Genomic DNA, 22,994 nt, shown 5'->3' with positions numbered 1-22,994 from the left:
AGAGAGGAGTATAGAGGAGTATAGAGGAGTATAGAGGAGTATTTAATATGTAGAGAGGAGTATAGAGGAGTATTTAATATGAAGAGAGGAGTATAGAGGAGTATTTAATATGAAGAGAAGAGTATAGAGGAGTATTTAATAGGAGTATAGAGGAGTATAGAGGAGTATTTAATATGAAGAGAGGAGTATAGAGGAGTATTTAATATGAAGAGAGGAGTATAGAGGAGTATTTAATATGTAGAGAGGAGTATAGAGGAGTATTTAATATGAAGAGAGGAGTATAGAGGAGTATAGAGGAGTATTTAATATGAAGAGAGGAGTATAGAGGAGTATTTAATATGTAGAGAGGAGTATAGAGGAGTATTTAATATGTAGAGAGGAGTATAGAGGAGTATGTAATATGAAGAGAGGAGTATAGAGGAGTATTTCATATGAAGAGAGGAGTATAGAGGAGTATAGAGGAGTATAGAGGAGTATTTAATATGAAGAGAGGAGTATAGAGGAGTATTTAATATGAAGAGAGGAGTATAGAGGAGTATTTAATATGTAGAGAGGAGTATAGAGGAGTATAGAGGAGTATTTAATATGTAGAGAGGAGTATATAGGAGTATAGAGGAGTATTTAATATGTAGAGAGGAGTATAGAGGAGTATAGAGGAGTATTTAATATGAAGAGCGGTGTATATTTACCTGGTCGTTCATCACAACCATATTACGGCTGAAGAGGTCATGATGTGTGATGATCCCGGTGAACCACTGAGTAGCCGAGTCTTGTCTGTAAACACGGACTCTGTAACCATTTAATGAATACGGACCTGGAGGAGAGAGGACAGGAGCAACACGTTTACACAGCATAGTGGGGGGTTAAATACGGACTGAAATAAGTCACCTATTCCGCTTCAGATACCAATTCAGACAACTGTAGCAAAGCTAGATATTCTTCCAAACCCGCCATACACATTCACTATCAGAGACCTTAAACGCTTCAACTGTCTGTCCATTAACACCACAGAGAGGTCCATGAGGTACATGCAGCTTGGCCAGACTGTCTGGTCCTCACAACACACTGACTAACAGACAGTCTGGTCCTCACAGCACACTGACTAACAGACAGTCTGGTCCTCACAACACACTGACTAACAGACAGTCTGGTCCTCACAGCACACTGACTAACAGACAGTCTGGTCCTCACAACACACTGACTAACAGACAGTCTGGTCCTCACAACACACTGACTAACAGACAGTCTGGTCCTCACAGCACACTGACTAACAGACAGTCTGGTCCTCACAACACACTGACTAACAGACAGTCTGGTCCTCACAGCACACTGACTAACAGACAGTCTGGTCCTCACAGCACACTGACTAACAGACAGTCTGGTCCTCACAGCACACTGACTAACAGACAGTCTGGTCCTCACAGCACACTGACTAACAGACAGTCTGGTCCTCACAACACACTGACTAACAGACAGTCTGGTCCTCACAGCACACTGACTAACAGACAGTCTGGTCCTCACAGCACACTGACTAACAGACAGTCTGGTCCTCACAGCACACTGACTAACAGACAGTCTGGTCCTCACAGCACACTGACTAACAGACAGTCTGGTCCTCACAACACACTGACTAACAGACAGTCTGGTCCTCACAACACACTGACTAACAGACAGTCTGGTCCTCACAGCACACTGACTAACAGACAGTCTGGTCCTCACAGCACACTGACTAACAGACAGTCTGGTCCTCACAGCACACTGACTAACAGACAGTCTAGTCCTCACAGCACACTGACTAACAGACAGTCTGGTCCTCACAGCACACTGACTAACAGACAGTCTGGTCCTCACAGCACACTGACTAACAGACAGTCTGGTCCTCACAACACACTGACTAACAGACAGTCTAGTCCTCACAGCACACTGACTAACAGACAGTCTAGTCCTCACAGCACACTGACTAACAGACAGTCTGGTCCTCACAGCACACTGACTAACAGACAGTCTGGTCCTCACAGCACACTGACTAACAGACAGTCTGGTCCTCACAGCACACAGACTAACAGACAGTCTGGTCCTCACAGCACACTGACTAACAGACAGTCTGGTCCTCACAGCACACTGACTAACAGACAGTCTAGTCCTCACAGCACACTGACTAACAGACAGTCTAGTCCTCACAGCACACTGACTAACAGACAGTCTAGTCCTCACAGCACACTGACTAACAGACAGTCTGGTCCTCACAACACACTGACTAACAGACAGTCTGGTCCTCACAACACACTGACTAACAGCAGAAACACATTAAAATGCTTCCTCCAGTCTGTTATAAAGCCCTGAGGCCTGAATACATCCATTTGGCCTCGTATTCTACTCTACGTGGAATCACATTCACATCACAGTGATGTCAGTGGGGAGCTCATTGGACTCTGATCACTATGACTACCGACCAATGTAGCGCACTACTACAGAACAGGGTCCATAGGGCTCTAGTCAACAGTAGTGTTCTATATAGGGAATAGGGCTCTGGTCAACAGTAGTGTTCTATATAGGGAATAGGGCTCTGGTCAACAGTAGTGTTCTATATAGGGAATAGGGCTCTAGTCAACAGTAGTGTTCTATATAGGGAATAGGGCTCTGGTCAACAGTAGTGTTCTATATAGGGAATAGGGCTCTGGTCAACAGTAGTGTTCTATATAGGGAATAGGGCTCTGGTCAACAGTAGTGTTCTATATAGGGAATAGGGCTCTGGTCAACAGTAGTGTTCTATATAGGGAATAGGGCTCTGGTCAACAGTAGTGTTCTATATAGGGAATAGGGCTCTAGTCAACAGTAGTGTTCTATATAGGGAATAGGGCTCTAGTCAACAGTAGTGTTCTATATAGGGAATAGGGCTCTGGTCAACAGTAGTGTTCTATATAGGGAATAGGGCTCTGGTCAACAGTAGTGTTCTATATAGGGAATAGGGCTCTAGTCAACAGTAGTGTTCTATATAGGGAATAGGGCTCTGGTCAACAGTAGTGTTCTATATAGGGAATAGGGCTCTAGTCAACAGTAGTGTTCTATATAGGGAATAGGGCTCTAGTCAACAGTAGTGTTCTATAAAGGGAATAGGGCTCTAGTCAACAGTAGTGTTCTATATAGGGAATAGGGCTCTAGTCAACAGTAGTGTTCTATATAGGGAATAGGGCTCTGGTCAACAGTAGTGTTCTATATAGGGAATAGGGCTCTGGTCAACAGTAGTGTTCTATATAGGGAATAGGGCTCTAGTCAACAGTAGTGTTCTATATAGGGAATAGGGCTCTAGTCAACAGTAGTGTTCTATATAGGGAATAGGGCTCTAGTCAACAGTAGTGTTCTATATAGGGAATAGGGCTCTGGTCAACAGTAGTGTTCTATATAGGGAATAGGGCTCTGGTCAACAGTAGTGTTCTATATAGAGAATAGGGCTCTAGTCAACAGTAGTGTTCTATATAGGGAATAGGGCTCTAGTCAACAGTAGTGTTCTATATAGGGAATAGGGCTCTAGTCAACAGTAGTGTTCTATATAGGGAATAGGGCTCTGGTCAACAGTAGTGTTCTATATAGGGAATAGGGCTCTGGTCAACAGTAGTGTTCTATATAGGGAATAGGGCTCTGGTCAACAGTAGTGTTCTATATAGGGAATAGGGCTCTGGTCAACAGTAGTGTTCTATATAGGGAATAGGGCTCTAGTCAACAGTAGTGTTCTATATAGGGAATAGGGCTCTAGTCAACAGTAGTGTTCTATATAGGGAATAGGGCTCTAGTCAACAGTAGTGTTCTATATAGGGAATAGGGCTCTAGTCAACAGTAGTGTTCTATATAGGGAATAGGGCTCTGGTCAACAGTAGTGTTCTATATAGGGAATAGGGCTCTGGTCAACAGTAGTGTTCTATATAGGGAATAGGGCTCTAGTCAACAGTAGTGTTCTATATAGGGAATAGGGCTCTAGTCAACAGTAGTGTTCTATATAGGGAATAGGGCTCTAGTCAACAGTAGTGTTCTATATAGGGAATAGGGCTCTGGTCAACAGTAGTGTTCTATATAGGGAATAGGGCTCTGGTCAACAGTAGTGTTCTATATAGGGAATAGGGCTCTAGTCAACAGTAGTGTTCTATATAGGGAATAGGGCTCTGGTCAACAGTAGTGTTCTATATAGGGAATAGGGCTCTGGTCAACAGTAGTGTTCTATATAGGGAATAGGGCTCTGGTCAACAGTAGTGTTCTATATAGGGAATAGGGCTCTGGGATACAGTAGTGTTCTATATAGGGAATAGGGCTCTGGTCAACAGTAGTGTTCTATATAGGGAATAGGGCTCTGGGATACAGTAGTGTTATATATAGGGAATAGGGCTCTGGTCAACAGTAGTGTTCTATATAGGGAATAGGGCTCTGGGATACAGTAGTGTTCTATATAGGGAATAGGGCTCTGGTCAACAGTATTGTTCTATATAGGGAATAGGGCTCTAGTCAACAGTAGTGTTCTATATAGGGAATAGGGCTCTGGGATACAGTAGTGTTCTATATAGGGAATAGGGCTCTGGTCAACAGTATTGTTCTATATAGGGAATAGGGCTCTAGTCAACAGTAGTGTTCTATATAGGGAATAGGGCTCTAGTCAACAGTAGTGTTCTATATAGGGAATAGGGCTCTGGTCAACAGTAGTGTTCTATATAGGGAATAGGGCCCTGGTCAACAGTAGTGTTCTATATAGGGAATAGGGCTCTGGTCAACAGTAGTGTTCTATATAGGGAATAGGGCCCTGGTCAACAGTAGTGTTCTATATAGGGAATAGGGCTCTGGTCAACAGTAGTGTTCTATATAGGGAATAGGGCTCTGGTCAACAGTAGTGTTCTATATAGGGAATAGGGCCCTGGTCAACAGTAGTGTTCTATATAGGGAATAGGGCTCTGGTCAACAGTAGTGTTCTATATAGGGAATAGGGCCCTGGTCAACAGTAGTGTTCTATATAGGGAATAGGGCCCTGGTCAACAGTAGTGTTCTATATAGGGAATAGGGCTCTGGTCAACAGTAGTGTTCTATATAGGGAATAGGGCTCTGGTCAACAGTAGTGTTCTATATAGGGAATAGGGCTCTGGTCAACAGTAGTGTTCTATATAGGGAATAGGGCTCTAGTCAACAGTAGTGTTCTATATATGGAATAGGGCCCTGGTCAACAGTAGTGTTCTATATAGGGAATAGGGCCCTGGTCAACAGTAGTGTTCTATATAGGGAATAGGGCCCTGGTCAACAGTAGTGTTCTATATAGGGAATAGGGCTCTGGTCAACAGTAGTGTTCTATATAGGGAATAGGGCTCTAGTCAACAGTAGTGTTCTATATAGGGAATAGGGCCCTGGTCAACAGTAGTGTTCTATATAGGGAATAGGGCTCTGGTCAACAGTAGTGTTCTATATAGGGAATAGGGCTCTGGTCAACAGTAGTGTTCTATAGAGGGAATAGGGCTCTGGTCAACAGTAGTGTTCTATGTAGGGAATAGGGCTCTGGTCAACAGTAGTGTTCTATATAGGGAATAGGGCTCTGGTCAACAGTAGTGTTCTATATAGGGAATAGGGCCCTGGTCAACAGTAGTGTTCTATATAGGGAATAGGGCCCTGGTCAACAGTAGTGTTCTATATAGGGAATAGGGCCCTGGTCAACAGTAGTGTTCTATATAGGGAATAGGGCCCTGGTCAACAGTAGTGTTCTATATAGGGAATAGGGCTCTGGTCAACAGTAGTGTTCTATATAGGGAATAGGGCTCTAGTCAACAGTAGTGTTCTATATAGGGAATAGGGCCCTGGTCAACAGTAGTGTTCTATATAGGGAATAGGGCTCTGGTCAACAGTAGTGTTCTATATAGGGAATAGGGCTCTGGTCAACAGTAGTGTTCTATATAGGGAATAGGGCTCTGGTCAACAGTAGTGTTCTATATAGGGAATAGGGCTCTGGTCAACAGTAGTGTTCTATATAGGGAATAGGGCCCTGGTCAACAGTAGTGTTCTATATAGGGAATAGGGCTCTGGTCAACAGTAGTGTTCTATATAGGGAATAGGGCTCTGGTCAACAGTAGTGTTCTATATAGGGAATAGGGCTCTAGTCAACAGTAGTGTTCTATATAGGGAATAGGGCCCTGGTCAACAGTAGTGTTCTATATAGGGAATAGGGCCCTGGTCAACAGTAGTGTTCTATATAGGGAATAGGGCTCTGGTCAACAGTAGTGTTCTATATAGGGAATAGGGCTCTGGTCAACAGTAGTGTTCTATATAGGGAATAGGGCTCTGGTCAACAGTAGTGTTCTATATAGGGAATAGGGCTCTGGTCAACAGTAGTGTTCTATATAGGGAATAGGGCTCTGGTCAACAGTAGTGTTCTATATAGGGAATAGGGCTCTGGTCAACAGTAGTGTTCTATATAGGGAATAGGGCTCTGGTCAACAGTAGTGTTCTATATAGGGAATAGGGCTCTGGTCAACAGTAGTGTTCTATATAGGGAATAGGGCTCTGGTCAACAGTAGTGTTCTATATAGGGAATAGGGCTCTGGTCAACAGTAGTGTTCTATATAGGGAATAGGGCCCTGGTCAACAGTAGTGTTCTATATAGGGAATAGGGCTCTGGTCAACAGTAGTGTTCTATATAGGGAATAGGGCCCTGGTCAACAGTAGTGTTCTATATAGGGAATAGGGCTCTGGTCAACAGTAGTGTTCTATATAGGGAATAGGGCTCTGGTCAACAGTAGTGTTCTATATAGGGAATAGGGCTCTGGTCAACAGTAGTGTTCTATATAGGGAATAGGGCTCTGGTCAACAGTAGTGTTCTATATAGGGAATAGGGCCCTGGTCAACAGTAGTGTTCTATATAGGGAATAGGGCTCTGGTCAACAGTAGTGTTCTATATAGGGAATAGGGCCCTGGTCAACAGTAGTGTTCTATATAGGGAATAGGGCTCTGGTCAACAGTAGTGTTCTATATAGGGAATAGGGCCCTGGTCAACAGTAGTGTTCTATATAGGGAATAGGGCTCTGGTCAACAGTAGTGTTCTATATAGGGAATAGGGCTCTGGTCAACAGTAGTGTTCTATATAGGGAATAGGGCTCTGGGATACAGTAGTGTTCTATATAGGGAATAGGGCCCTGGTCAACAGTAGTGTTCTATATAGGGAATAGGGCTCTGGTCAACAGTAGTGTTCTATATAGGGAATAGGGCCCTGGTCAACAGTAGTGTTCTATATAGGGAATAGGGCTCTGGTCAACAGTAGTGTTCTATATAGGGAATAGGGCCCTGGTCAACAGTAGTGTTCTATATAGGGAATAGGGCTCTGGTCAACAGTAGTGTTCTATATAGGGAATAGGGCTCTGGTCAACAGTAGTGTTCTATATAGGGAATAGGGCTCTGGGATACAGTAGTGTTCTATATAGGGAATAGGGCTCTGGTCAACAGTAGTGTTCTATATAGGGAATAGGGCTCTGGTCAACAGTAGTGTTCTATATAGGGAATAGGGTTTGAAGGACATCGCACAGTGAACAGACAAGTTGGTTGGGTTTGTTACATATTAAATACATCAGTGTTTCTTACCTTGCAGAAAAATGTCCTGAACCTTTTGATCTTTGAGCCAGAACCGAACCTCTTCATGAAGCTGCGGGTTGTCCCTGAGAACAGGACTCAAACTGTCCACTTCATCCTGCAGACACAGACCAGGTTACAGTCATATTATATACATACTACAGACCAGGTTACAGTCATATTATATACATACTACAGACCAGGTTACAGTCATATTATATACATACTACAGACCAGGTTACAGTCATATTATATACATACTACAGACCAGGTTACAGTCATATTATATACATACTACAGACCAGGTTACAGTCATATTATATACATACTACAGACCAGGTTACAGTCATATTATATACATACTACAGACCAGGTTACAGTCATATTATATACATACTACAGACCCTTCAGTCGGTTACAACTGGAGAGAGAACCTATTCATTATACCAGACAATACATTACAACCATATTTACTACAATTAAAAACAAGAAACCATGTTTTAAGTGAGAAGTAGGCACTGGTCTGAGGCAGAAAATTAAAGGAAATTCATAAGCACCACAATGTCTACTCCACCCATGCTCTACCAAGGTTTTTCCAGCACCAATGTCTACTCCACCCATGCTCTACCAAGGTTACCCAGCACCAATGTCTACTCCACCCATGCTCTACCAAGGTTACCCAGCACCAATGCCTACTCCACCCATGCTCTACCAAGGTTACCCAGCACCAATGCCTACTCCACCCATGCTCTACCAAGGTTACCCAGCACCAATGTTTACTCCACCCATGCTCTACCAAGGTTACCCAGCACCAATGTCTACTCCACCCATGCTCTACCAAGGTTACCCAGCACCAATGTTTACTCCACCCATGCTCTACCAAGGTTATCCAGCACCAATGTCTACTCCACCCATGCTCTACCAAGGTTACCCAGCACCAATGTCTACTCCACCCATGCTCTACCAAGGTTACCCAGCACCAATGTCTACTCCACCCATGCTCTACCAAGGTTACCCAGCACCAATGTCTACTCCACCCATGCTCTACCAAGGTTTTCCAGCACCAATGTCTACTCCACCCATGCTCTACCAAGGTTACCCAGCACCAATGCCTACTCCACCCATGCTCTACCAAGGTTACCCAGCACCAATGTCTACTCCACCCATGCTCTAGCAAGGTTACCCAGCACCAATGTCTACTCCACCCATGCTCTACCAAGGTTTTACAGCACCAATGACTACTCCACCCATGCTCTACCAAGGTTACCCAGCACCAATGTCTACTCCACCCATGCTCTAGCAAGGTTACCCAGCACCAATGCCTACTCCACCCATGCTCTACCAAGGTTACCCAGCACCAATGCCTACTCCACCCATGCTCTACCAAGGTTACCCAGCACCAATGCCTACTCCACCCATGCTCTACCAAGGTTACCCAGCACCAATGTCTACTCCACCCATGCTCTACCAAGGTTTTACAGCACCAATGCCTACTCCACCCATGCTCTACCAAGGTTACCCAGCACCAATGTCTACTCCACCCATGCTCTACCAAGGTTACCCAGCACCAATGTCTACTCCACCCATGCTCTACCAAGGTTACCCAGCACCAATGTCTACTCCACCCATGCTCTACCAAGGTTACCCAGCACCAATGTCTACTCCACCCATGCTCTACCAAGGTTACCCAGCACCAATGTCTACTCCACCCATGCTCTACCAAGGTTACCCAGCACCAATGTCTACTCCACCCATGCTCTACCAAGGTTACCCAGCACCAATGTTTACTCCACCCATGCTCTACCAAGGTTTTTCCAGCACCAATGTCTACTCCACCCATGCTCTACCAAGGTTTTTCCAGCACCAATGCCTACTCCACCCATGCTCTACCAAGGTTACCCAGCACCAATGTCTACTCCACCCATGCTCTACCAAGGTTACCCAGCACCAATGTCTACTCCACCCATGCTCTACCAAGGTTACCCAGCACCAATGTCTACTCCACCCATGCTCTACCAAGGTTTTCCAGCACCAATGCCTACTCCACCCATGCTCTACCAAGGTTACCCAGCACCAATGTCTACTCCACCCATGCTCTACCAAGGTTACCCAGCACCAATGCCTACTCCACCCATGCTCTACCAAGGTTACCCAGCACCAATGTCTACTCCACCCATGCTCTACCAAGGTTTTACAGCACCAATGCCTACTCCACCCATTCTCTACCAAGGTTACCCAGCACCAATGTCTACTCCACCCATGCTCTACCAAGGTTACCCAGCACCAATGTCTACTCCACCCATGCTCTACCAAGGTTACCCAGCACCAATGTCTACTCCACCCATGCTCTACCAAGGTTACCCAGCACCAATGTCTACTCCACCCATGCTCTACCAAGGTTACCCAGCACCAATGTCTACTCCACCCATGCTCTACCACGGTTACCCAGCACCAATGTCTACTCCACCCATGCTCTACCAAGGTTACCCAGCACCAATGTTTACTCCACCCATGCTCTACCAAGGTTTTTCCAGCACCAATGTCTACTCCACCCATGCTCTACCAAGGTTTTTCCAGCACCAATGCCTACTCCACCCATGCTCTACCAAGGTTACCCAGCACCAATGTCTACTCCACCCATGCTCTACCAAGGTTTTACAGCACCACAATGCCTACTCCACCCATGCTCTACCAAGGTTACCCAGCACCAATGTCTACTCCACCCATGCTCTACCAAGGTTACCCAGCACCACAATGTCTACTCCACCCATGCTCTACCAAGGTTATTCAGCACCAATGTCCACTCCACCCATGCTCTACCAAGGTTTTCCAGCACCACAATGTCCACTCCACCCATGCTCTACCAAGGTTACCCAGCACCAATGTCTACTCCACCCATGCTCTACCAAGGTTACCCAGCACCAATGTCTACTCCACCCATGCTCTACCAAGGTTTTCCAGCACCAATGTCTACTCCACCCATGCTCTAGCAAGGTTACCCAGCACCAATGTCCACTCCACCCATGCTCTACCAAGGTTACCCAGCACCAATGTCTACTCCACCCATGCTCTAGCAAGGTTACCCAGCACCAATGTTTACTCCACCCATGCTACCAAGGTTACACCACCACAATGTCTACTCCACCCATGCTCTAGCAAGGTTATCCAGCACCAATGTTTACTCCACCCATGCTCTAGCAAGGTTACCCAGCACCAATGTCCACTCCACCCATGCTCTACCAAGGTTACCCAGCACCAATGTCTACTCCACCCATGCTCTAGCAAGGTTACCCAGCACCAATGTTTACTCCACCCATGCTCTACCAAGGTTACACCACCACAATGTCTACTCCACCCATGCTCTAGCAAGGTTACCCAGCACCAATGTTTACTCCACCCATGCTCTACCAAGGTTACACCACCACAATGTCTACTCCACCCATGCTCTAGCAAGGTTACCCAGCACCAATGTTTACTCCACCCATGCTCTACCAAGGTTACACCACCACAATGCCTACTCCACCCATGCTCTAACAAGGTTATCCAGCACCAATGTCTACTCCACCCATGCTCTAGCAAGGTTACCCAGCACCAATGTCCACTCCACCCATGCTCTACCAAGGTTACCCAGCACCAATGTCTACTCCACCCATGCTCTAGCAAGGTTACCCAGCACCAATGTTTACTCCACCCATGCTCTACCAAGGTTACACCACCACAATGTCTACTCCACCCATGCTCTAACAAGGTTATCCAGCACCAATGTCTACTCCACCCATGCTCTAGCAAGGTTACCCAGCACCAATGTCCACTCCACCCATGCTCTACCAAGGTTTTACAGCACCACAATGCCTACTCCACCCATGCTCTACCAAGGTTACCCAGCACCAATGTCTACTCCACCCATGCTCTAGCAAGGTTACCCAGCACCAATGTTTACTCCACCCATGCTCTACCAAGGTATTCCAGCACCAATGTCTACTCCACCCATGCTCTAAAATACGAATGTCTGCTATGTCTTCCTCTCTGGCCCTTCTCTCTCTTCGTCTTCCTCTCTGGCTCTCCTCCCCTCCTCTCTCGGTCTTCCTCTCTGGCCCTCCTCCCCTCCTCTTCCTCTCTGGCCCTCCTCGCCTCCTCTCTTCGTCTTCCTCTCTGGCCCTCCTCCTCTCTCTGTGCTGGGCTGTAACAGCCGTGTGTTAGAGGATCTTGTAGTTGTTCCAGTGGAAAACACGTACAGATGGGTGTTGCTGCGTTATGGAATTTAAAATACTTCCAGATACTACTCTGACCCAGAAAAACAAGGCTTCCTCTTCCCGTAACTTTCTACTACTGAGACAGGAAGGCAGGGGGGGAGAGAGGGTGTGTGTGAGTGTGAGAGGCAGCTCAGACAGTCTTCTGCTCTCTGTGCAGGCCTTGGAAGCCCACATCCTCAACAAACAGGACAGACAGGACAGACAAACAGGACTGACAGACAGGACTCCAGGCTCTAATCAGCTGAGGAGAGCATCCACATATCAGGTGGCTGAAGTGCTGTGTGTGTCTCTGTGTGTGTCTCTGTGTGTGTCTCTGTGTGTGTCTCTGTGTGTGTCTCTGTGTGTGTGTGTGGACAACGGTGTGGATATCATATGACGTCCCATCCTTCATTCAATAATTAACCAACCAGCCTATACCTGATCTATACATCCATCCATTAGACAGTCTACCAGTCTATACCTGACCTATACATCCATCCATTAGACAGTCTACCAGCCTATACCTGACCTATACAGTAATCCCTCGTTTATCGCGGGGGTTACGTTCCGAAAATGACCCGCGATAAGTGAAATCCGCGAAATAGAAAACTTCTTTTTTTTTTACAATTAGCAACTATTACATGTATACAAATACAGTGACTCACGTGTAGGCCGTTTCACTGCTCTTCAGACTGGGCCGCTGCATCCTGACTGCGCTCTGCAGTGTTCTCTTCTTCTGAAGCCCGCGGTGCAGGTGTGTTTGTTCGGGAGAAGAGCATAGTGATAGGCAGCTGTTGTCGCTCTTTTTTCTTCTTTGCAAAAAGATCCTTGTACACCGACATGCCACCATCGATTACGTTGGAGAACTGTAATGAACGGCTCATCAAAGGGTCCCATTCCTCAGCTACTCGCTTAAGTTCAGTGGCCATTCGCACCATGGTTGCTAAGCGACCAAGCGTTAGTCCTTCCTTCCTTCCTGGCCAACTTAATGTAAATTTGCCAAGCTGTTTTATGTACGTACACATAACTGCACGAGACGACAAAATGATAGCACAATTCGTAGCATGTTTTGATACAAGAAGCGGGAGTGAGTTTTTAGCGAATCAGAATGCAGAGCACAATGCACCAAAAAAAAATAAAAAATGCATTATGAAAATCCGCGAAATAGCGAATCCGCGATAAGTGAACCGCGAAGTGGCGAGGGATCACTGTACATCCATCCATTAGACAGTCTACCAGCCTATACCTGACCTATACATCCATCCATTAGACAGTCTACCAGCCTATACCTGACCTATACATCCATCCATTAGACAGTCTACCAGCCTATACCTGACCTATACATCCATCCATTAGACAGTCTACCAGCCTATACCTGACCTATATATCCATCCATTAGACAGTCTACCAGCCTATACCTGACCTATACATCCATCCATTAGACAGACAGTCTACCAGCCTATACCTGACCTATACATCCATCCATTAGACAGTCTACCAGCCTATACCTGACCTATACATCCATCCATTAGACAGTCTACCAGCCTATACCTGACCTATACATCCATCCATTAGACAGTCTACCAGCCTATACCTGACCTATACATCCATCCATTAGACAGTCTACCAGCCTATACCTGACCTATACATCCATCCATTAGACAGTCTACCAGTCTATACATCCATCCATTAGACAGTCTACCAGCCTATACCTGAGCTATACATCCATCCATTAGACAGACAGTCTACCAGCCTATACCTGATCTATACATCCATCCATTAGACAGTCTACCAGTCTATACCTGACCTATACATCCATCCATTAGACAGTCTACCAGTCTATACCTGACCTATACATCCATCCATTAGACAGTCTACCAGTCTATACCTGACCTATACATCCATCCATTAGACAGACAGTCTACCAGCCTATACCTGATCTATACATCCATCCATTAGACAGTCTACCAGTCTATACCTGACCTGATTGGTTTCCGGCGCCGAAAAGAGATGGCCGCCTCGCTTCGCGTTCCTTGGAAAATATGCAGTATTTTGTTCTTTTATGTGTTATTTCTTACATCGGTACCCCAGGTAATCTTAGGTTTCATTACATACAGTCGGGAGGAACTACTGAATATACGATTAACGTCAACTCATCATCGTTCCTACCAGGAATATGACTTTCCCGAAACGGATCCAGTGTTTTGCCTTCCACCCAATACAATGGATCTGATCCCAGCCGGCGACCCTGTGCGACGCCGAAAAAGGGGCAAACGAGGCGGTCTCGTGGTCAGGCTTCGGAGACGGGCACATCGCGCTCCACTCCCTAGCATACTACTCGCCAATGTCCAGTCTCTTGACAATAAGGTTGATGAAATCCGAGCACGGGTAGCATTCCAGAGAGACATCAGGGATTGCAACGTGCTCTGCTTCACGGAAACATGGCTAACTCAAGGGACGCTAACGGAGTCGGTGCAGCCAGCTGGTTTCTTCATGCATCGCGCCGACAGAAACAAACATCTTTCCGGTAAGAAGAGGGGCGGGGGGGTATGCCTTATGATTAACGAGAAGTGGTGTGATCATCATAACAACACACAGGAACTCAAGTCATTCTGTTCACCTGATCTAGAACTCCTCACAATCCATCCATCCATTAGACAGTCTACCAGCCTATACCTGACCTATACATCCACCATTAGACAGACAGTCTACCAGCCTATACCTGACCTATACATCCATCCATTAGACAGTCTACCAGCCTATACCTGACCTATACATCCATCCATTAGACAGTCTACCAGCCTATACCTGACCTATACATCCATCCATTAGACAGTCTACCAGCCTATACCTGACCTATACATCCATCCATTAGACAGTCTACCAGCCTATACCTGACCTATACATCCATCCATTAGACAGTCTACCAGTCTATACCTGACCTATACATCCATCCATTACATTTACATTTAAGTCATTTAGCAGACGCTCTTATCCAGAGCGACTTACAAATTGGTGCATTCACCTTATGATAAGGTGAATCCATCCATTAGACAGTCTACCAGTCTATACCTGACCTATACATCCATCCATTAGACAGTCTACCAGTCTATACCTGACCTATACATCCATCCATTAGACAGTCTACCAGCCTATACCTGACCTATACATCCATCCATTAGACAGTCTACCAGCCTATACCTGACCTATACATCCATCCATTAGACAGTCTACCAGCCTATACCTGACCTATACATCCATCCATTTGACAGTCTACCAGCCTATACCTGACCTATACATCCATCCATTAGACAGTCTACCAGTCTATACCTGACCTATACATCCATCCATTAGACAGACAGTCTACCAGCCTATACCTACCTATACATCCATCCATTAGACAGTCTACCAGCCTATACCTGACCTATACATCCATCCATTAGACAGTCTACCAGCCTATACCTGACCTATACATCCATCCATTAGACAGTCTACCAGTCTATACCTGACCTATACATCCATCCATTAGACAGACAGTCTACCAGCCTATACCTGACCTATACATCCATCCATTAGACAGTCTACCAGCCTATACCTGACCTATACATCCATCCATTACAGTCTACCAGTCTATACCTGACCTATACATCCATCCATTAGACAGTCTACCAGCCTATACCTGACCTATACATCCATCCATTAGACAGTCTACCAGCCTATACCTGGCCTATACATCCATCCATTAGACAGTCTACCAGTCTATACCTGACCTATACATCCATCCATTAGACAGTCTACCAGCCTATACCTGACCTATACATCCATCCATTAGACAGTCTACCAGTCTATACCTGACCTATACATCCATCCATTAGACAGTCTACCAGTCTATACCTGAGCTATACATCCATCCATTAGACAGACAGTCTACCAGCCTATACCTGATCTATACATCCATCCATTAGACAGTCTACCAGTCTATACCTGACCTATACATCCATCCATTAGACAGTCTACCAGCCTATACCTGAGCTATACATCCATCCATTAGACAGACAGTCTACCAGCCTATACCTGATCTATACATCCATCCATTAGACAGTCTACCAGTCTATACCTGACCTATACATCCATCCATTAGACAGTCTACCAGCCTATACCTGACCTATACATCCATCCATTAGACAGTCTACCAGCCTATACCTGACCTATACATCCATCCATTAGACAGTCTACCAGCCTATACCTGACCTATACATCCATCCATTAGACAGTCTACCAGCCTATACCTGACCTATATATCCATCCATTAGACAGTCTACCAGCCTATACCTGACCTATACATCCATCCATTAGACAGACAGTCTACCAGCCTATACCTGACCTATACATCCATCCATTAGACAGTCTACCAGCCTATACCTGACCTATACATCCATCCATTAGACAGTCTACCAGCCTATACCTGACCTATACATCCATCCATTAGACAGTCTACCAGCCTATACCTGACCTATACATACATCCATTAGACAGTCTACCAGTCTATACATCCATCCATTAGACAGTCTACCAGCCTATACATCCATCCATTAGACAGTCTACCAGCCTATACCTGACCTATACATCCACCATTAGACAGACAGTCTACCAGCCCATACCTGACCTATACATCCATCCATTAGACAGTCTACCAGCCTATACCTGACCTATACATCCATCCATTAGACAGTCTACCAGTCTATACATCCATCCATTAGACAGTCTACCAGCCTATACCTGAGCTATACATCCATCCATTAGACAGTCTACCAGCCTATACCTGACCTATACATCCATCCATTAGACAGTCTACCAGCCTATACCTGACCTATACATCCATCCATTAGACAGTCTACCAGCCTATACCTGACCTATACATCCATCCATTAGACAGTCTACCAGTCTATACCTGATCTATACATCCATCCATTAGACAGTCTACCAGCCTATACATCCATCCATTAGACAGTCTACCAGCCTATACCTGACCTATACATCCATCCATTAGACAGTCTACCAGCCTATACCTGACCTATACATCCATCCATTAGACAGTCTACCAGTCTATACCTGACCTATACATCCATCCATTAGACAGACAGTCTACCAGCCTATACCTGACCTATACATCCATCCATTAGACAGACAGTCTACCAGCCTATACATCCATCCATTAGACAGTCTATACCTGACCTATACATCCATCCATTAGACAGTCTACCAGCCTATACCTGACCTATACATCCATCCATTAGACAGTCTACCAGCCTATACCTGACCTATACATCCATCCATTAGACAGACAGTCTACCAGCCTATACATCCATCCATTAGACAGTCTACCAGTCTATACCTGACCTATACATCCATCCATTAGACAGTCTACCAGCCTATACCTACCTATACATCCATCCATTAGACAGTCTACCAGCCTATACCTGACCTATACATCCATCCATTAGACAGTCTACCAGCCTATACCTGACCTATACATCCATCCATTAGACAGTCTACCAGCCTATACCTGACCTATACATCCATCCATTAGACAGTCTACCAGTCTATACCTGACCTATACATCCATCCATTAGACAGACAGTCTACCAGCCTATACCTACCTATACATCCATCCATTAGACAGTCTACCAGCCTATACCTGACCTATACATCCATCCATTAGACAGTCTACCAGCCTATACCTGACCTATACATCCATCCATTAGACAGACAGTCTACCAGCCTATACATCCATCCATTAGACAGTCTACCAGTCTATACCTGACCTATACATCCATCCATTAGACAGTCTACCAGCCTATACCTGACCTATACATCCATCCATTAGACAGTCTACCAGCCTATACCTGACCTATACATCCATCCATTAGACAGTCTACCAGCCTATACCTACCTATACATCCATCCATTAGACAGTCTACCAGCCTATACCTGACCTATACATCCATCCATTAGACAGTCTACCAGCCTATACCTGACCTATACATCCATCATTACAGTCTACCAGTCTATACCTGACCTATACATCCATCCATTACACAGACAGTCTACCAGCCTATACCTACCTATACATCCATCCATTAGACAGTCTACCAGCCTATACCTGACCTATACATCCATCCATTAGACAGTCTACCAGCCTATACCTGACCTATACATCCATCCATTAGACAGTCTACCAGCCTATACCTGACCTATACATCCATCCATTAGACAGACAGTCTACCAGCCTATACATCCATCCATTAGACAGTCTACCAGTCTATACCTGACCTATACATCCATCCATTAGACAGTCTACCAGCCTATACCTGACCTATACATCCATCCATTAGACAGTCTACCAGCCTATACCTGATCTATACATCCATCCATTAGACAGTCTACCAATCTACACCTGACCTATACATCCATCCATTAGACAGTCTACCAGCCTATACCTGACCTATACATCCATCCATTAGACAGTCTACCAGTCTATACCTGACCTATACATCCATCCATTAGACAGTCTACCAGCCTATACCTGACCTATACATCCATCCATTAGACAGTCTACCAGCCTATACCTGACCTATACATCCATCCATTAGACAGACAGTCTACCAGCCTATACCTGACCTATACATCCATCCATTAGACAGTCTACCAGTCTATACCTGACCTATACATCCATCCATTAGACAGTCTACCAGCCTATACCTGATCTATACATCCATCCATTAGACAGACAGTCTACCAGCCTATACCTGACCTATACATCCATCCATTAGACAGTCTACCAGTCTATACCTGACCTATACATCCATCCATTAGACAGTCTACCAGCCTATACCTGACCTATACATCTATCCATTATACAGTCTACCAGCCTATACCTGACCTATACATCCATCCATTAGACAGTCTACCAGCCTATACCTGACCTATACATCCATCCATTAGACAGTCTACCAGCCTATACCTGACCTATACATCCATCCATTAGACAGTCTACCAGCCTATACCTGACCTATACATCCATCCATTAGACAGTCTACCAGTCTATACATCCATCCATTAGACAGTCTACCAGCCTATACATCCATCCATTAGACAGTCTACCAGCCTATACCTGACCTATACATCCACCATTAGACAGACAGTCTACCAGCCTATACCTGACCTATACATCCATCCATTAGACAGTCTACCAGCCTATACCTGACCTATACATCCATCCATTAGACAGTCTACCAGTCTATACATCCATCCATTAGACAGTCTACCAGCCTATACCTGAGCTATACATCCATCCATTAGACAGTCTACCAGCCTATACCTGACCTATACATCCATCCATTAGACAGTCTACCAGCCTATACCTGACCTATACATCCATCCATTAGACAGTCTACCAGCCTATACCTGACCTATACATCCATCCATTAGACAGTCTACCAGCCTATACCTGACCTATACATCCATCCATTAGACAGTCTACCAGTCTATACCTGATCTATACATCCATCCATTAGACAGTCTACCAGCCTATACATCCATCCATTAGACAGTCTACCAGCCTATACCTGACCTATACATCCATCCATTAGACAGTCTACCAGCCTATACCTGACCTATACATCCATCCATTAGACAGTCTACCAGTCTATACCTGACCTATACATCCATCCATTAGACAGACAGTCTACCAGCCTATACCTGACCTATACATCCATCCATTAGACAGACAGTCTACCAGCCTATACATCCATCCATTAGACAGTCTACCAGTCTATACCTGACCTATACATCCATCCATTAGACAGTCTACCAGCCTATACCTGACCTATACATCCATCCATTAGACAGTCTACCAGCCTATACCTGACCTATACATCCATCCATTAGACAGACAGTCTACCAGCCTATACATCCATCCATTAGACAGTCTACCAGTCTATACCTGACCTATACATCCATCCATTAGACAGTCTACCAGTCTATACCTGACCTATACATCCATCCATTAGACAGACAGTCTACCAGCCTATACCTACCTATACATCCATCCATTAGACAGTCTACCAGCCTATACCTGACCTATACATCCATCCATTAGACAGTCTACCAGTCTATACCTGACCTATACATCCATCCATTAGACAGTCTACCAGCCTATACCTGACCTATACATCCATCCATTAGACAGTCTACCAGCCTATACCTGACCTATACATCCATCCATTAGACAGTCTACCAGCCTATACCTACCTATACATCCATCCATTAGACAGTCTACCAGCCTATACCTGACCTATACATCCATCCATTAGACAGTCTACCAGCCTATACCTGACCTATACATCCATCATTAGACAGTCTACCAGTCTATACCTGACCTATACATCCATCCATTACACAGACAGTCTACCAGCCTATACCTACCTATACATCCATCCATTAGACAGTCTACCAGCCTATACCTGACCTATACATCCATCCATTAGACAGTCTACCAGCCTATACCTGACCTATACATCCATCCATTAGACAGTCTACCAGCCTATACCTGACCTATACATCCATCCATTAGACAGTCTACCAGCCTATACCTGACCTATACATCCATCCATTAGACAGACAGTCTACCAGCCTATACATCCATCCATTAGACAGTCTACCAGTCTATACCTGACCTATACATCCATCCATTAGACAGTCTACCAGCCTATACCTGACCTATACATCCATCCATTAGACAGTCTACCAGCCTATACCTGATCTATACATCCATCCATTAGACAGTCTACCAGTCTATACCTGACCTATACATCCATCCATTAGACAGTCTACCAGCCTATACCTGACCTATACATCCATCCATTAGACAGTCTACCAGTCTATACCTGACCTATACATCCATCCATTAGACAGTCTACCAGCCTATACCTGATCTATACATCCATCCATTAGACAGACAGTCTACCAGCCTATACCTGACCTATACATCCATCCATTAGACAGTCTACCAGTCTATACCTGACCTATACATCCATCCATTAGACAGTCTACCAGCCTATACCTGACCTATACATCTATCCATTAGACAGTCTACCAGCCTATACCTGACCTATACATCCATCCATTAGACAGTCTACCAGCCTATACCTGAGCTATACATCCATCCATTAGACAGTCTACCAGCCTATACCTGACCTATACATCCATCCATTAGACAGTCTACCAGCCTATACCTGACCTATACATCCATCCATTAGACAGTCTACCAGCCTATACCTGACCTATACATCCATCCATTAGACAGTCTACCAGTCTATACCTGATCTATACATCCATCCATTAGACAGTCTACCAGCCTATACATCCATCCATTAGACAGTCTACCAGCCTATACCTGACCTATACATCCATCCATTAGACAGTCTACCAGCCTATACCTGACCTATACATCCATCCATTAGACAGTCTACCAGTCTATACCTGACCTATACATCCATCCATTAGACAGACAGTCTACCAGCCTATACCTGACCTATACATCCATCCATTAGACAGTCTACCAGTCTATACATCCATCCATTAGACAGTCTACCAGCCTATACATCCATCCATTAGACAGTCTACCAGCCTATACCTGACCTATACATCCACCATTAGACAGACAGTCTACCAGCCTATACCTGACCTATACATCCATCCATTAGACAGTCTACCAGCCTATACCTGACCTATACATCCATCCATTAGACAGTCTACCAGTCTATACATCCATCCATTAGACAGTCTACCAGCCTATACCTGAGCTATACATCCATCCATTAGACAGTCTACCAGCCTATACCTGACCTATACATCCATCCATTAGACAGTCTACCAGCCTATACCTGACCTATACATCCATCCATTAGACAGTCTACCAGTCTATACCTGACCTATACATCCATCCATTAGACAGTCTACCAGCCTATACCTGACCTATACATCTATCCATTAGACAGTCTACCAGCCTATACCTGACCTATACATCCATCCATTAGACAGTCTACCAGTCTATACCTGATCTATACATCCATCCATTAGACAGTCTACCAGCCTATACATCCATCCATTAGACAGTCTACCAGCCTATACCTGACCTATACATCCATCCATTAGACAGTCTACCAGCCTATACCTGACCTATACATCCATCCATTAGACAGTCTACCAGTCTATACCTGACCTATACATCCATCCATTAGACAGACAGTCTACCAGCCTATACCTGACCTATACATCCATCCATTAGACAGACAGTCTACCAGCCTATACATCCATCCATTAGACAGTCTACCAGTCTATACCTGACCTATACATCCATCCATTAGACAGTCTACCAGCCTATACATGACCTATACATCCATCCATTAGACAGTCTACCAGCCTATACCTGACCTATACATCCATCCATTAGACAGACAGTCTACCAGCCTATACATCCATCCATTAGACAGTCTACCAGTCTATACCTGACCTATACATCCATCCATTAGACAGTCTACCAGTCTATACCTGACCTATACATCCATCCATTAGACAGACAGTCTACCAGCCTATACCTACCTATACATCCATCCATTAGACAGTCTACCAGCCTATACCTGACCTATACATCCATCCATTAGACAGTCTACCAGCCTATACCTGACCTATACATCCATCCATTAGACAGACAGTCTACCAGCCTATACATCCATCCATTAGACAGTCTACCAGTCTATACCTGACCTATACATCCATCCATTAGACAGTCTACCAGCCTATACCTGACCTATACATCCATCCATTAGACAGTCTACCAGCCTATACCTACCTATACATCCATCCATTAGACAGTCTACCAGCCTATACCTGACCTATACATCCATCCATTAGACAGTCTACCAGCCTATACCTGACCTATACATCCATCCATTAGACAGTCTACCAGCCTATACCTGACCTATACATCCATCCATTAGACAGTCTACCAGCCTATACCTGACCTATACATCCATCCATTAGACAGACAGTCTACCAGCCTATACATCCATCCATTAGACAGTCTACCAGTCTATACCTGACCTATACATCCAT

The 22,994-nt window shown here is 44.9% G+C and overlaps 1 protein-coding gene across 3 annotated transcripts in view; it reads right to left on the bottom strand.

Annotated features, from left to right (window-relative positions):
- Nucleotides 1-22,994, bottom strand: part of LOC139571666 (probable JmjC domain-containing histone demethylation protein 2C) — a 222,486-nt gene that overhangs the window by 31,466 nt on the left and 168,026 nt on the right. For all 3 annotated transcript variants that reach the window (XM_071394748.1, XM_071394750.1, XM_071394749.1), the window contains exons 4-5: nt 7,597-7,702; nt 690-814 (exon numbers count right to left, since the gene is read on the bottom strand). In XM_071394748.1, the coding sequence (XP_071250849.1) occupies nt 690-814; nt 7,597-7,702 (231 nt within the window). The remainder of the gene's footprint in view (nt 1-689; nt 815-7,596; nt 7,703-22,994) is intronic.

This window comes from Salvelinus alpinus, chromosome 3 (genome assembly GCF_045679555.1).
Source record: "Salvelinus alpinus chromosome 3, SLU_Salpinus.1, whole genome shotgun sequence".
Taxonomy (NCBI): domain Eukaryota; kingdom Metazoa; phylum Chordata; class Actinopteri; order Salmoniformes; family Salmonidae; genus Salvelinus; species Salvelinus alpinus.
Note: the sequence above shows the minus strand (reverse complement) of the source record. Positions and strands in the feature narration are given on the sequence as shown.